Below are 15,123 nucleotides of genomic sequence, written 5' to 3'. Positions count from 1 at the left end.
GTTTATCTGGGGCCGACGCCCAGGGTGTGGCGGAGAGACGATCTGGGCAGGCTCCTCTTCCCTGCCCCCCCGACGCTGGCCGGGAGCTCCCCATGCTACCAGCCCCGTCTGAGATCCGCAGGGAGAGTGGGATTGTAGGCCGGTCCACTGGCCCCGGGGTGCCCCGCGTCGAGGTAAGCAATTAGCATCTGGTCCCGGGGTTTTCTTTGTTGGGAGCTTTCTGATAACAGCTTCAGTCTCCTTTATTGTTATTGGTCTGTTCAGGTTTTCTATATCTTCTTGGTTTAATTTTGGAAGCTTGTGTGAGTCCAGAAATTTATCCATTTCCTCCAGGTTTTCGAACTTGTTGGCGTATAGCTGTTTATAGTAGTCTCGGATGATTCCTTGTATTTCATTTGTGTCAGTTGTAATATCACCTTTTTCATTTCTAATTTTTGTTATTTGAATCTTCTCTCTTCTTTTTTTTGTAAGCTGTGCTAGTGGTTTGTCGATTTTATTTATCTTTTTAAAGAACCAACTTTTTGATTCGTTGATCTTTTGTATTGTTTTTTGGGTTTCAATTTCGTTAAGTTCTGCTCTGATCTTGATGATTTCTTTCCTTCTGCTAACTTTAGGTTTGGATTGTTCTTGTTTTTCTAGTTCTTTAAGGCACATAGATAATATTTTTAGGCTTTGCAGACCATGTATGGTCTCTGTCACATGTTCTTGGTTTTTGTTGTAGTTGTTTGCCACCCTTAAAAAATGTAAAAACCAATTTTAGCTTGCAGGTATTACAAAAGCAAGCCATAGGCTGGATTTGGCCTCTGAGCCACAGCTTGCTGACCCCTGGTCTGTAGTAATGAGGAAAGCTAATCTATTTAATCTAGCATCCAAGAGGGCAGAAGACTTTATTATCCATTAGAGAAGACGTCGCTAGTACTAATCCAAGTCCTAAACAAATTGGAATGTGCCCAGAGTAGTCAGGCATGTGGTAGAGCATGGGAAACCTTAGCCTAAGAAGAATGGCTCAAGAATACGACCAGGATTAGAGAAGGGCAAGAGATGACATCATTGCCATCTGAATATGTAAGTATCCCTGATGCAGAAGGAGAAGACTTGTCCTGCATAGTGCCTTGAGTGGAGTGTCCTTCCCTAAAAGGGTAATTTCTCCTGAGAAGAACTAAGTTCCTTGTAAAGAACTTCCCGATCTTTACTCCAGACAGTGATTTTGTGTATGGCAGGACGTAATTGTACTCACCGTGGAACAGGTTACAACTGTGGACATCAATGATGAGGGAATACTGGAGTAAAGGAAGGTTTTATTTTGGGTGGAATTAAAGTAAATCTTCATAGGATGCTTACACTTTGAGTGGGTTTTGTGAAAGGAGCTACATGGCTGGACAATATCTAAAAATGTTACCTAACAATAATTTCATTTTATTATTATAATCTTTACCATGGTGAAAATCTCCAAAAGACATCCTAATTTGGGGTCCAGAAATCTTTTATTTAGTTCATGTGAATAAGTTGCACTTACTTGGATGCTATAATTTTTAAATCTATTATCTACTTAGATGTAAAGTAAATCACACAGTAGCAAACACCAGGTACCTTGAAGTGACTATAATCTTTCTTATCTCACCTTAGCAACAACTTTTGATTCATCCAGAAGCAGAAGCTATAGTAATAGACTTCTGGTTTGGATTCACCACTTTGTGTCTCTCCTTTTGCTATGCCAGCATTTTTCTCTGTTTAAGAAATTCTGGCAGGCTAATTTAAAGACACCAACCTAGGTTGGATTACTAGCATACTAGCTCTAAGTCTTGTGCTTCAGCGTCATGTCTATGGAAATAGTTGCAGCTATTGGGTTTATTTGGTTGAACTGTTATAGTATTGATTTGTTTATTTCATTAAGCTAATCGGGATGCGATTTATCTTAATTTTGATTTTGGTTGTAGAGGTTGGCGATTTGAAGGAGCTGCAGACACTAGACATTTCTACCAATCGTTTGCTAACTTTACCCGAGAGGCTTCACCTGTGCCTTTCTCTGCAGTACCTCACTGTGGACCGAAATCGTCTGTGGCATGTGCCACGCCACCTCTGCCAGCTGCCTAGCCTCAATGAGCTCTCCATGGCTGGAAACCGCCTTGCATTTTTACCACTTGGTAAGTGATCATCTTCAAACGGTAAAGTAAGACAGCCAAAGAATAAGATGGAAAGCCTTTGTTTCCTTGTCTAGGATGGACTAGCTTCCTTCTTTCTGTTTATCTTGAAGATTGCCTCTGTAAATCTAGATCTGCGTTTACAGGGAACAAAGCATCACTCCCAGTTAACAAATGAAATTTATTTCAGTTAGGGATTTCATATTTAAAAAAAAAAAAACCTGTGCTAAAAATTTGTTGAGGAGCATAATATATGAGGTATGAGATAATGTACTGTGAGAGAAGAATTAAAATGTGTGTGTGCATAACTATAAATTTGACAGAGGATACCGAGCAATATGAAAGGATAACTACTGGTACAGATGCATCTGTTTAGATGTTGACTTCTACCTAGAAAAATTGGTATCAGTTATCCTAGTAATTAGTATTGCCAGATAACCAAACTACAAAACTTTAAAGACTTTAAAATTGGCTGAATTGCCTACTGAGCTAGAAATGTCACCTTAGAAATAAGTAACATATTTTCCACTGTAGATCTCTGTAGTTGGCCCATACTGACGTACCATATGTCAAAGAACATAGGCCTTTAATAAAACAGTACATTTATTTCACAGAGAACTGATTTTCTTAACTTGTAAGAAACAAAAGTGCCATTAAAAAAATGAAGCCCCATAGAATCCTAAACTGTCACAATAAGCATCATATGATTTTACTCATAAAAATATTTTTTATAATGAATAATTTATCTCCAAGGGTGATGAAGTAAATAATTAACTAGTCCCTGAAAAGAAATATTTTCCAATATAATACAGTGTGCATTTTATTTTCAATTTAAAATCTCTTCAAGAAAACTTTAAAATACTGGAAACTTTAAAATCAATTCAAGTAATAATAAATAATTATCAAATTTAAGGAGATTACTTTTCCATAAATATAATTAGATTTCTTACTTATATAATTAACGAAATGAAAGAAAACCATTTCAGAAGCAAACTACATTTCTAAGAAATCAGAGCTTTCTTTCAAGTGAGAAAAATATCAAATATAAATAGATTTTAAAAAATAAATGTACCTGCTACAGTAACCCACAGTTTATAGAACAATTGTAGTGGACAAGCACCAAGTTACAAATCCAGTGATCTGGGTTCTTTCTAGCCTGGTTCCACTACTTCACAGTGCGTGACCTGGAGTAAATCACCAGAACTTCTGTGAGATCTATTCTCCTTATATATAAGCCAGAGATGATGGTATTTATTCTGCTTACTTTAAAGATATTTTCAAGTCAAATGCAATAGTTTGTGTATACAAATTATAAAGCACTGCACAAATATAGGTGACTCTCCAATGCAAAGATACAACTTTTCGATTACCATATCTGACTTTAAAATTTTTTTACCCTCCTTCTCATTTTTAAGACCCCACCCCTCACCCCCATAGTAACCACCCAAACCTGTACTAACCACTTCCTAATGGAAATGGAAATGTATGACCTGTACCAGTACTGACTCCCTGCCACGTGATTTCCAGGATGGTGCCGTCAATGCTGGTAATAAATGAAGGAAGAAAAGGAGAAAGGAAGAGAGGGAGGGAGGCAGGGGAGGAAAAGATGTGACGGTTTGATCTGTGTGGGAGAAAACCCAACTTACTGGCATAACATCAGAGTTCAGGGTAAAGCTGCAAATTCCATTATAAGCAGTCTTTAACTTATCATGGTTTGACTTTCAGGTGTTACTAGAAACAGATTAGCTTGTTAAGTCTGGGGCTGCCTAAAAGATTATTCATAGTATTATTATTATTGTTATTATTATAGATTGTATATGTAAGGAGTGTTTCCATGTGTAATAATGGTATTATGTATCTAAATATGACTATTTATAGGAATAACAATAGCTGATATTTATCGAGCACCTACTCTTTGGCCAGATATCTGATTAATGCTCTCTAATTTAATTATTATAAAATCTTATGACAACACCTATTATTACAAAACCTATTGACACCTTAATTTTACAGATGAGGAAATTGAGGTTCAGAGAAGTTAAATAACCTGCCTGGAGTCACAGCTAGTGAGAGATAGAATTGAGTTTCTGACTGTCTGATTTTTAACCCCACGTCCTTTCCACTTTGACATGCTATCTCCATATACCAAGGCATGGTCTCTCTGCAAGGGGACTCCATTTGGGATTAGTGCTGTACCATACTGAGCATCTTGCTAGTTGTTGTGTGGACATCTCCAATGTCAGATTTGGCTCTGTCATTTTGGGCTCAAACACTCCTATGGGTGCTCTAGTTGGCTTCATTCACTCCATCCTTCCATTCTTATAGGAGAGTCTGCCTGCCAGAGGCTATTGCTTTCTCTCACTAACTCACTCTAATCAACCAGGTTCTACCGGGTGCTCCCAATTACTTGTTTCCACCTGGTCTAGCTTCAGCAGCTCCTACAGCAACAGAAATTTTATAAAATCCTAGGCCAGAGACCGGTTATCTAGACTTTCCTGTGTGCAAGTAACTCCTTCTCTTATTACTTTCCTGTCCCCTTTAAATTCAACAGAACTTCTGGTCCCTTAATTTTGAAGTTGTGCTTCTAACAACTGGTTTTTCCTTGTCTTCTTGCCTTGGTTCTTCCATTACATACTCTTTGTCTCAACTCTAAACCGTTCATACAATTACTGTCTCCATCTAGCCTGCCAGAATCTGATCCACAGCCCCGTTCTCATGTCTGGTACCCAGATGTCCTCTTCTCAGAATGCCATCTAGTTCTAGAGTCCTAGCTCTCCGTAGAATCCCACATACAATTGGATTGTTTACATTGAGTGACTTTTGTTTTCTGTAGCCAGTTTCCATGCCCTCTGCCTTACCTGCTCTCCCTACCTCACTGTAGCTCCTCAACCTGGGTTCCTCATTCTTGCCTGTTGTTTCAGCAGTGACACAGCTGAGCATGTGCTGTGGTGGCAGTGGAGATGGGAGAAGAGAGAAGCCATTCCCATAGGACCTGACCACTGTTTCTGTTTGGGGTGTCAGTGTCTGACACTGTGTATCATGCTGAATGCTTACAGCAACAGAGGACCTGACTTGCACTGGCTGGTGCAAGGTGCTAGAAGTGGTTAAGTGGCTGTTGGGTAGAGGGTAGACTGCTACACATTGCCTGGCAGCTCCTCTGCCTTGGCATCTCAGCTGCTTACTGGGGCATCTTCTGTATGCACTATGCTAAAAATACTGGTGTGGGATGGTAAGTAGAACTCTTACAGAGCAGTTTCTCTCTCTGGGTCTCTTGTCCCCCTCCCAAAACTTTGCCTCTGTGTCAGAAGAGGTTTTCCTTTGTGAACTTGTTAATATGGTGTCAAAGAGCATTAAAGGCAAGAGGGGCAAGAGCCCAGGGTATGGAAGCAGCATCCACACCATCCTGTCTCACAAGGCTCACAGCCCTGGCAGGAACAGGCCTGTGAACAGGTTTTACTTTACCATAGAAAAACATAGATGCAAGAGAGTGTCAATGAAGATTGTCCAGTAAAATAAGAAACAGGCTACCTGAAGCAGTGCTCTGTCCTGGTCTCAAACTGGATTCTTTGAGAATAGCAGGAGGAAAAGGTCCAGGGAGCAAATACAAGCACTGGTGGCCTTTCTTTATTTAGTATGTTGGGTGTTCTTTGTAAAAAAAATGACAAGTCAGCTAGAGCACTGCAGTGTGAGGTCACCCAAAGAAGGCTTCAGGAGACTGGTGACAGGTTAATGCATGAAGATGCAGAAATGGAGCTGACCAAAATATCAACAGTTTCTTCAGTCTGCTTTTTGTTTTTGTTTTCTTTTTCTTTCTTTCTTTTTTTTTTTTTTTTGCCACCATGAAAAATGGCTTTGAAAGGGAGTTCAATTAAGTCTTTAGGAAGAACATAATTGTTTGTGCATGTGAAATTTTTCCTTGGACTCTTTTCTGATAAGCCAAAGCCATCTAATGCTAAGAACTGCAGTAGCTGGCACTGCCTTTTATAAGGGAACTGAACTGTTCTTGGAAATGTAGCAAATAAGTGGACTTCTTTACAATAGTTTGGAGATACTCTACACACACACACACACACACACACACACACACACTTAAATTTTTCAGATATTACAAGGCTCCTGTGTTTGTTTAACCATAATTCTATGAGCATAATACAGGAATTAGAAAGTTTTATGAGGTATGGGGGTATTTCAAAAAGTTTGTGGAAAACGGAATTAGATGATAATGTGACTATTTCCATAAACTTTTTGAAGACCCCTCGAAGGTGCTTTGGTATTTCCAGTTGTGATGGGAGGTGAGAATCTTATTTTGGGGAGCCACTTACTGAATTTGATTTTTTTTGCCAAAGAAGTTTGACTTAGGAGAAAACCAGTTTTTACGGGGCTTATTAAAGGAGTGTCAGATTATAGCCTCTTCAAAAGGCAACCATAGATGCTACAAGGGTACTTCAGAAAGTTCATGGACAGATTCGTATTATCTCCTAGATCTATTTTTCCACGAACTTTTGAAGTACTTTCAAATATGTAAAGATGACTTAAATCACTTGTAATACTGTCTAACCCATTAGTAGTCTTTGAGTATGTTCTTCTTAAGTCACTTGTGATGCTGTGAAAACCATTAGGACCTTGACTATAATCTTCTTAAGATGGAAAGATGCATAAAGAAGAAGACGCTCCTATGATTATTGTACCTTGACAGTTGAGTGACAGATGAGTCTCTGGACAGAAGCTTTGCTCACGGAGGACAGGAGAGAAGTCATTTGAGCCTAGTGCTGTGAAATTTAAAAGAGGCTTTGAAACTTGAGTATTTGTTATAGTTCAATACAAGCTCTGTTGACCAAATAGCTTGTAGAATTGTGACTTACCTCTTGGCTTCTGAGAGTATAGGGAAATGCAAAAAAGGGTTTTTTTCGTCTAAGGCTTTTTGACTGGGTGCTATTGGTTTCCCTTGCATAATTAATAAGCCCGATTATTCAGGAATGTTTACAATTTATTTAACTTTGAATAATAGATTTAAGGATTATGAAGTTGCCCATGCACACATTAGCTATGGAAGAGCATGCTTTAGTTAACCCCCAGGAAGTGCTAGGTCAGTTAAACTCAATGCCAGTAACTCCTGTAGTTTCAGAAAACAGGAAAACAAAATTTGCACCCACATTAACCGGTGGAATTTTTAGTGAATATTAATTTAGAAAGCAGTGAATGAATTATTAACCAAGAACATTTGGCACATGACATTGAGATTGACAGAATAACCTGTGCATAAACTACCATGTAGTAAGCCCAAAAGTTAATAGAGAATAATTTCCTGCTAACGAGAAATTATCTGGGTTTCTAAACCATTCCCAGAGTTATCCCTTGGATATTCTAGTAGTGAAATGTTTATTTTCTCAGGAAGAGTTATTCTGTGTGTGTCAAAGACTTATGCTACAATGAAATGACAGCTCCTTTTCTGCTACAGATCATACACTATGATTTTGACAAGGGTGTAAAACTGGCCATTTATCACATAACAGGAGAACACTACAATTTTTTGTAGGGCAGTAGTTGTTTTTCCTTTGTAGCAATTGGATACCTTGTGTAGGAAAAAAAATAATTTATGGCAAGTAGTGGTGCAGTTTTAGAAGCTAGCTCCCAGACATTTTCAAACACATGCTGAAATCCCTTTTCTTCCTGTAAATGGCATATAAACCACAAATCTGTTAACTGTACTTGTTTTTTCTATTACTTCTTGTTCCTGTTTTCTCTATATTTGCTTAGAAAGTCAGGAAAAGAATTGCTATTTACAATTTTTTAAATAAAAACTGTAAATCCACATGGTAAAACTACTCAAACTTCGGACTGGTATTGAAACTAATGGAAACCAGTTAATAATTTCTTAATCTCAGACTTAGAAAGAGTGTATACTGTACTGTACTAAAATGTGAATGTATTTGATCTACAGTTTGAAGAACTACTGCCTTGAGGTCATTGTTTAATGGGACTCGTTTGCAAAGTTCGTGGCCTTAAGTAAGTTTCAGTGCTGAAAGTTCTAGTATAGACAAAAAGTCCCAGAAGTTGGAGTTAGTCCTATGAGTGTGTAGAAGGTATGATAGCTGCGTTCGAAAGGGGGACCCAAACATGCAACTAAAATTGTGTTCTGTAGGAATTCTTGGACAGATCTGTAATCAAAGGCATAATGAGAAAGGAGTTAAAGTCTTGAAAACAAGGTTCAAAAACTAGTTAGTGGGAAGAAATGGTAGAGAATTCGTGTATTAATTAAAATCCATACAGATCTTGTTTCAGGGGTAAAGTTACAACTCTGGAATGCAAATTTCTTTAAGAAAATGGATGTTCAGTGTTCCTTTTTAAGCTCTGTCTTTTTGTAGGTATTTGTAACAAAAATTATCTTGTGCTGCTTACTCATCTGAGCCTTTTCCACTGTCTTATGACAGTGCTTTATTTTACTTTTATTGCATAAAGCTTTTGATCTTACCATAGGTTTTCTTAGGGAGTTAACAGGATTCTGGAGTATGGGTCAGACAGTGACTTCCTATGCTGATGTGTTAAGAGGAACACGCACATAGATTAGGTGAGCTTTAAATGGGCAAATGTGTGTTTTTCTCTAAGTTTGGGGGTAAGATTTGGGGGTGGGAAGTGATTAATATGAAGAGAATGAGCTCTGTTCTCCCAAAAATCAATTGCAAAGAAAGAACTGCTTCTCATTAAAAAGGTACAGATGTGAAGTTTAGGAAAATAAGTAGTATGAGGGCTAGAACCATGAGCAGCATGTTCACCAGCAAAGTTTTTTGTAATTCTGGTTCTGGAACTTATAGCTTTTTAAATCGTGGTGAGAATGTGCATACTAGCAAAGTCTGGAAGATGTCAATTGACTTAAAAACAAGAAGCTGGAGTTTCCATCAGTCATAGTTTCCAATAAAGTACTTAAGTTCAAAACAAAACAAAAAAACAGACATTCAAGGTGCAACACAGAGTGAAGACATTTTGCTCCTGGTGCTGGCTGTCATGGTGCTGTTGTGTTTCCCGAGCCCATGCTGGACAACCAGTGTGAAGTCTCCTTCTCTAGGAGCTTCTCTCAAGCAATTCTTCGTATTTCTGCCCTAAATCTGCAAATCAGAACTAGCCCACCAGTTTTCTCCTGTCTTTAAAGAAGCAAAGAGATATGTTTGCTCATCACTTGTCTCCTTGACAATGTCTCATTCAGGACCCAATTCTTTTTTTTTTTTTTTTTCCTTTCGTGACCGGCAACGGATCACAACCCTCAGTGTTGTGCCCGTACCGGACTGGGACTGGCAACAGGATCGCAACCCTTGGTGTTGCGCCTGCACCTCGCTCAGCCAGTGAGCGGCCGGTCTGTATGTGGGATCCGAACCCTCGGCAGGAGCGCCGCCGCGCTCTCAAGCGGCGCACTGTAGCAGTGCGCCACTGGGCCGGCCCCCAGGACCCAATTCTGACATCTCATCTTGTGCCTTGGCATGGTGCCAGCCCTCTTGTACCCCCAGTGCCCATGGACCCTGCTAGATAGTCTCACTCTGTCTCTTAGGTGGGAGTGCCCTGTTTATAATGTAATGATGTGTTAGGGGAGGCTAACTCATATCATGGTGAAGCAGGCAGACATACTTTGAAGTCCCAGCTCTACCATTTAATGGCTATGTGATGGTGACGGTAGGAAGGATATTTAATCTGTCTGAGTCTCAGTAATGGGGTAGTGTTAACATCTACTTATAGCATGATTGTGAGGATTAAATAAGAGCCATTTAAAACTCACGTCACTCATAAGCACTCAATCAAAGGCACTGTTTTTATTCTTTCACCGGACTGTAAGAAAGGGTAAGGACTATGTATCTTCATTTTTGTATCCCAAACATCTAGCACAGTGGTTGGCTCATTGCTTGTTACTATTTCTTTGTTACCTCAACTATGCAACAGAAACAGAGGTGTTGAAGCGTAAACATTTAAACCAATAGCAAAGGAAGCCTTCAGTCATTCACATTCATTAAAATCAATTTATTTTAATTTAACAGTTGTTGATTATCTGCTGTGTATAAAGTATCTTATTAATTTATAATTCACTGTGAAATCTTACTTTGTAACAGCTGAATAGATCGGAAACACTATGACTATGTAAACGATTTAAGAGTCTATGTATACGATTTAAAAGAGTCTATGTATACATGTCTGTGTGTGTTAAGAAGGTAGCACTTAAAAAAGTTCACTATTCTGAAAAAGAGGTTGAAGTGTTCTCTGTAAAAAGCATCATGTATGTAATTTACATTAGTTTTAAAAATTACTATGGAATACACCGTAAATTAATCTGAATTTATTGTGAAGAAACCCACATTTTATAGTAATTAGAAATGCTGTAATTATGACAAATAATATCACTGACTTATTGAATGACGATAATTGGTTTAACATTGATAGAGCATTCCAAACAACCTATTTTGGTCTATTGCTTTAATGTTGTGGATTTCTATTGCCCCATCGTTTTGTTGAAGAAAATATATTATTCACCTTTTGATAAAATAAGTCTCATACTGGCCAGTGTGCAGTAAACTCAGATCTTACCCTGTTCTGGCCTGTGCTATCACTCCATGCTTGCTTTTAGAGTATGGTTAGAAGAGCAATAGCCTAAACACACCAGAGATTTTGTTCTGTCTTCAGCCATGTGGACTACATATGCCAGAGCCTGGAAGTTGAGGGAAAAAAAGGAACTGGAGTTGTGCAGGACTCCTAGTTTCACTAATTTATTAAGTAACAAACTTTGATCTGTGAGTCTGGAAGAAAAAACAAGAAATATTTTAGACACAGTATAGTACTTTAAAAGGCCACATGAAAAAGTTCTTTATGGATTTTGCATCTACGTAGATGAACAACTTCCTTGCTTTATACATTTTAAGTACTGAGCATTTTTGCATAAGAACTTTAAAAAAATTTACTGCATAATATATTTATTGAAAGATATTAGTGCATAATGTGAATAGATGGAAACAAACTACCTTATTAGCTAGCAGATGAATGATCTCTCCCAAAGTTAATTATTGAGTGTAGATTTTCTGTTTTAAGAATATAAGAAATATCTCAGTGCTTTTTTATGCAGAAAATACTCATATTTCAGCCTCATTACGATTAAAAATGCTATTCCATTGTGCTTGGGTTTTTGGCCAGCAGACTGCTCTCTGATTGAGAGCATGTTCCCCTGAGGCTGTCACAGCACCGCCTGCAGCCTGTGACCTTGCCCAGAGTTAAGTGTCTCAGCCTCACCAGCAGGCTGTGCTGTGTCAGCTAAAACAACAGAGCTGCCTGGTTCTCTTCTCAATTCTGCACTCTGTTTTGTGATCTTCTCTTTATATTCAGAAGAGGGAGGTATATTGAGCACCACTTATTTTGCAAGGAATCAAGCTTGGCACTATATACGAGGGTACTTCAAACAGTTCATGGAAAGATTTGTATTATCTTCTAATTCTGTTTTTCCGCGAACTGTTTAATGTACCTTGTACATTGTTTAATCTCCATAACATGTCTATGAGATAGGTATTACTATCCCCATTTTATAGCAGAGGAAAGAGCCTCAGAGCGTTTCGTTTCTCCTCTTGTCAGGAAGCAGTTAGTAAGGAGAGCCAGGATTCAGACTCAGTTCTGACTGTAAAGCCCACTGCATCATGTAATTTCAGTGCTGCCTTTTGCCACTCTATGTATCAGATTGTGTTATTTGGAAGGTTTAAGTGCCTGTATTAAATACTCATGGTGATATGGCATTATACTGGCTAATGTAACAGATTTGAACACAGTCGATACTGGTTTTCTTTAGCTTTAACACAAAATGGTTCATACCATTATGAATGTACACAAAAAATTATTACATTCACCAAAGTGGTCAGGAGGAAGTGCAAACCAAATTCTGTAGAATATTGAAAACCTAAGATAAGATCCAAACCACGTAGTACTTTTAAATCATTGACTCTTCATTTTTTTCCTATAAAACTAGGACAGGAAAGAAGACTAAACTATGTGTGTAGCAAGTGTCAACTTTCATTTAACTTTGTAATATGATCTTTGTGTGTCACCTCATTTAATGTGTGCAGGCTCTTTTGCAATGTATTAGAGGAGAGAGGTGCTTCCTCTGTCATGTCCCATTTTGTGTCCTTGGCTTGAGGGGATAAATCACTGACTCTAGAGGCTGTTACCTCTGACTCTTTACTGTGCAATTAAAGAATAGAAAAGTGCTAGTACCATTTGCTGCATGCCAAAGAGAATTCTCTCTTACTTGGCCTTCTACTGTAGGCCACACTTCCAAATATGTCACTGTAACTGCCATGTATTGGAGAAGGCTGTGTGCCAAGAATTCTGCTTGATAGCTTATAAACTTTGTTAGTAATTCTCACTAAAGGGACATTATTTTTTTCATTATACAGATGAGTAAACTAAGGCCACACACCTTGTAAGTAGAATGAGCATTCAGACCCAGGTTGTCTGACTCCCAGACTGTGCTCTTGTTCTTTTCATTAGGATGCTACCCCTTCTTTCCCACTGCAGAAATCCCAGTAAGGAATCTTTCCTTGAGCCCCATAGGGGCTTTGAAAGGAAAACCTGAGACCAGAGATCATTTGCATTTTATCAATGCAGTTTCATTTTTTAAAAATGTATTTCTAAGTTTTCTATATGCCTTTAGTCTGCAAATTTCTATTTGTGATTAAAGCATTCATATGCATATCAGAGAAGTAGCAAAGAAATTCAAAATAGGAATTCTTAGTATAATTTTGAGGCCTTTTACATGGCAAATGGATTCTGGTGTTTATATTTTTCCCATCTATGTTTTGTATGTCTATATATGTTTACTAAAGTAGAAGTATACAAGATTTTGGTAATTCTATATCCTGGTGCTTAAAAAACATATAGTGATTTAAATTTCACAGATTTCTTTCACATTCAGAAATCATTGCAACCAGATAAGGTTGAAGGACCACATACTGTTAGGCCATTTAACATATACACAAACTGAGGCTTTGCTCACATGGATAGTAGGTGAAAGAATAGACACTTGGTGGGCCTGCCCGGTGGCGCACTGCTGCAGTGCGCCGCTTGGGAGCGTGGCGGCGCTCCCGCCGAGGGTTCGGATCCCACATACAGACCGGCCGCTCACTGGCTGAGCGAGGTGCGGGCGCAACGCTGAGGGTTGCGATCCCGTTGCTGGTCCCGGTCCGGTATGGGCGCGACACTGAGGGTTGCGATCCATTGCCGGTCACGAAAAAAGATAAAAAGGAAAAAAAAAAAAAAAAAAAAAGAATAGACACTTGGCCTTTTTATCTCCCACCCCCCACAGTGTGCTAATTTTTCAGTGACACACCTCTTCTGTATTAGTGTTCTCTTTTATTATTTTCTTAATATAAATCATATTTTAATATAATACTTTCAGAGATACAAATTAATGCAGAGAAATCTGTGGCAAACAAAATATTAAAATTTTGATTGAAGACAAGATCTGGCAGTGCCATGTTGAAACATTTGGGGCCTTAGGCAAAAGGAAAACTGCACTCCCATGATTTTTTTTCTAGAACATTAATTTTTTTTTAGAGCATTAAAGTACTTGAAAAATATCAAAAATTGAAAGTAGGCATATTGAAACTTTACATCATTCTAAGTTTAAATATTTTATTTATACCAAAGGTAGAACTTATTATAAGTTTACTTTTCTGTCTTTAATAGAAGCAAACTCACCAAAAATATTTTCATTAAAACCATTACCAATTTCATTTTGATAATTGCTATCCTTACAGGTGTGTGGTAATATGTCATAGTGGTTTTAATTTGAATTTTCCTTATCATTAATAGCGTTGAGCACCTTTTTCATACATCTGTTGGCTATTTTTATATCTTCTTTGGAGAAATGTTTGCTTAGGTGCTTTGCCCATTTTAAAATTGGGTTATTTGTTTTTCTTTTATTGAGTTGTAAGAGTTCTTTATAGATTTTGGATATTAACTCCTTATCAGATATGTGGTATTCAATTATTTTTTCTCACTCCATAGGCTGCCTTTTTCATTTTGTTGACTGTTTTTCTTTGCTGTGCAGAAGCTTTTAGTTTGATGTAGTCCCATTTATTTATTTTTGTTTTTGGAGTCTGAGCCTTTGGCATGATATCCAAAAAATCATTGCCAAGGCCAGTGTCAAGGAGCTTTCCTCCTATGTTCTCTTCTAGGAGTTTTATGGTTTCAGGTCTTTTATCCATTTTGAGTTAATTTTTGTATATGGTGTAAGATAAGAGTCCAATTTCATCTTTTGGATGTGGAAATCCAGTTTTCCCAGCACTGTGTATTGAAGAGACTATCCACTCCCCATTGTGTTCTCTTGATGCACTTGTGAAAAATTAGTTGACTGTATATGTTTGGATTTATTTCCAGGCTCTCTATTCTGTTCCATTGGTCTATGTGTCTGTTTTTATGCCAGCGTAATGCTGTTTTGATTACTATTGCTTTGTAATATAATTTTAAGTCAGGAAGTATGATGCCTCCAACTTTGTTTTTCTTTCTCAGTATTGCTTTGGCTACTTGGTTTTATTTGTGGTTCCTCATGAATTCTAAGATTGCTTTTTCTATTTCTGTGAAGAATGCTATCAGAATTTTGATAGAGATTGCATTAAACCTGTGTATTATAGTATGTAGTATGGACATTTTAACAATATTAACTCTTCCCACCCATGAACACTGAATATTTGTGTCTTCTTTAGTTTCTTTCATCAGTGTTCTGTAGTTTTCAGTATACAAATCTTTCATCTCCTTAGTTAAATTTATTTCTGAGCCTGAAATATCTCCTGGTGCCAGAATGTCCGGAAGTGCTCAAAAAAGGATGAAGACTTGTTGAAAGAACATAAGCACCAACTCAAAATTGCACAATTGCTTCTAATTACCAAAACTGAAATTTTTTTTTTTTTTTCCTTTTTTTGTCTTTTTTTTCGTGTCCGGCAACTGATCGCAACCCTCAGTGTTG

The 15,123-nt window shown here is 37.9% G+C and overlaps 1 protein-coding gene across 2 annotated transcripts in view; it reads left to right on the top strand.

The window, feature by feature from the left end:
- The window catches only part of LRRC28 (leucine rich repeat containing 28), a 143,764-nt gene that overhangs the window by 96,087 nt on the left and 32,554 nt on the right, over positions 1-15,123 (top strand). For both annotated transcript variants that reach the window (XM_008578520.1, XM_008578526.1), the window contains exon 6: positions 1,938-2,144. In XM_008578520.1, the coding sequence (XP_008576742.1) occupies positions 1,938-2,144 (207 nt within the window). The remainder of the gene's footprint in view (positions 1-1,937; positions 2,145-15,123) is intronic.

Source organism: Galeopterus variegatus, unplaced genomic scaffold (assembly GCF_000696425.1).
Source record: "Galeopterus variegatus unplaced genomic scaffold, G_variegatus-3.0.2 Scaffold75, whole genome shotgun sequence".
Classification (NCBI taxonomy): Eukaryota; Metazoa; Chordata; class Mammalia; order Dermoptera; family Cynocephalidae; genus Galeopterus; species Galeopterus variegatus.
Note: the sequence above shows the minus strand (reverse complement) of the source record. Positions and strands in the feature narration are given on the sequence as shown.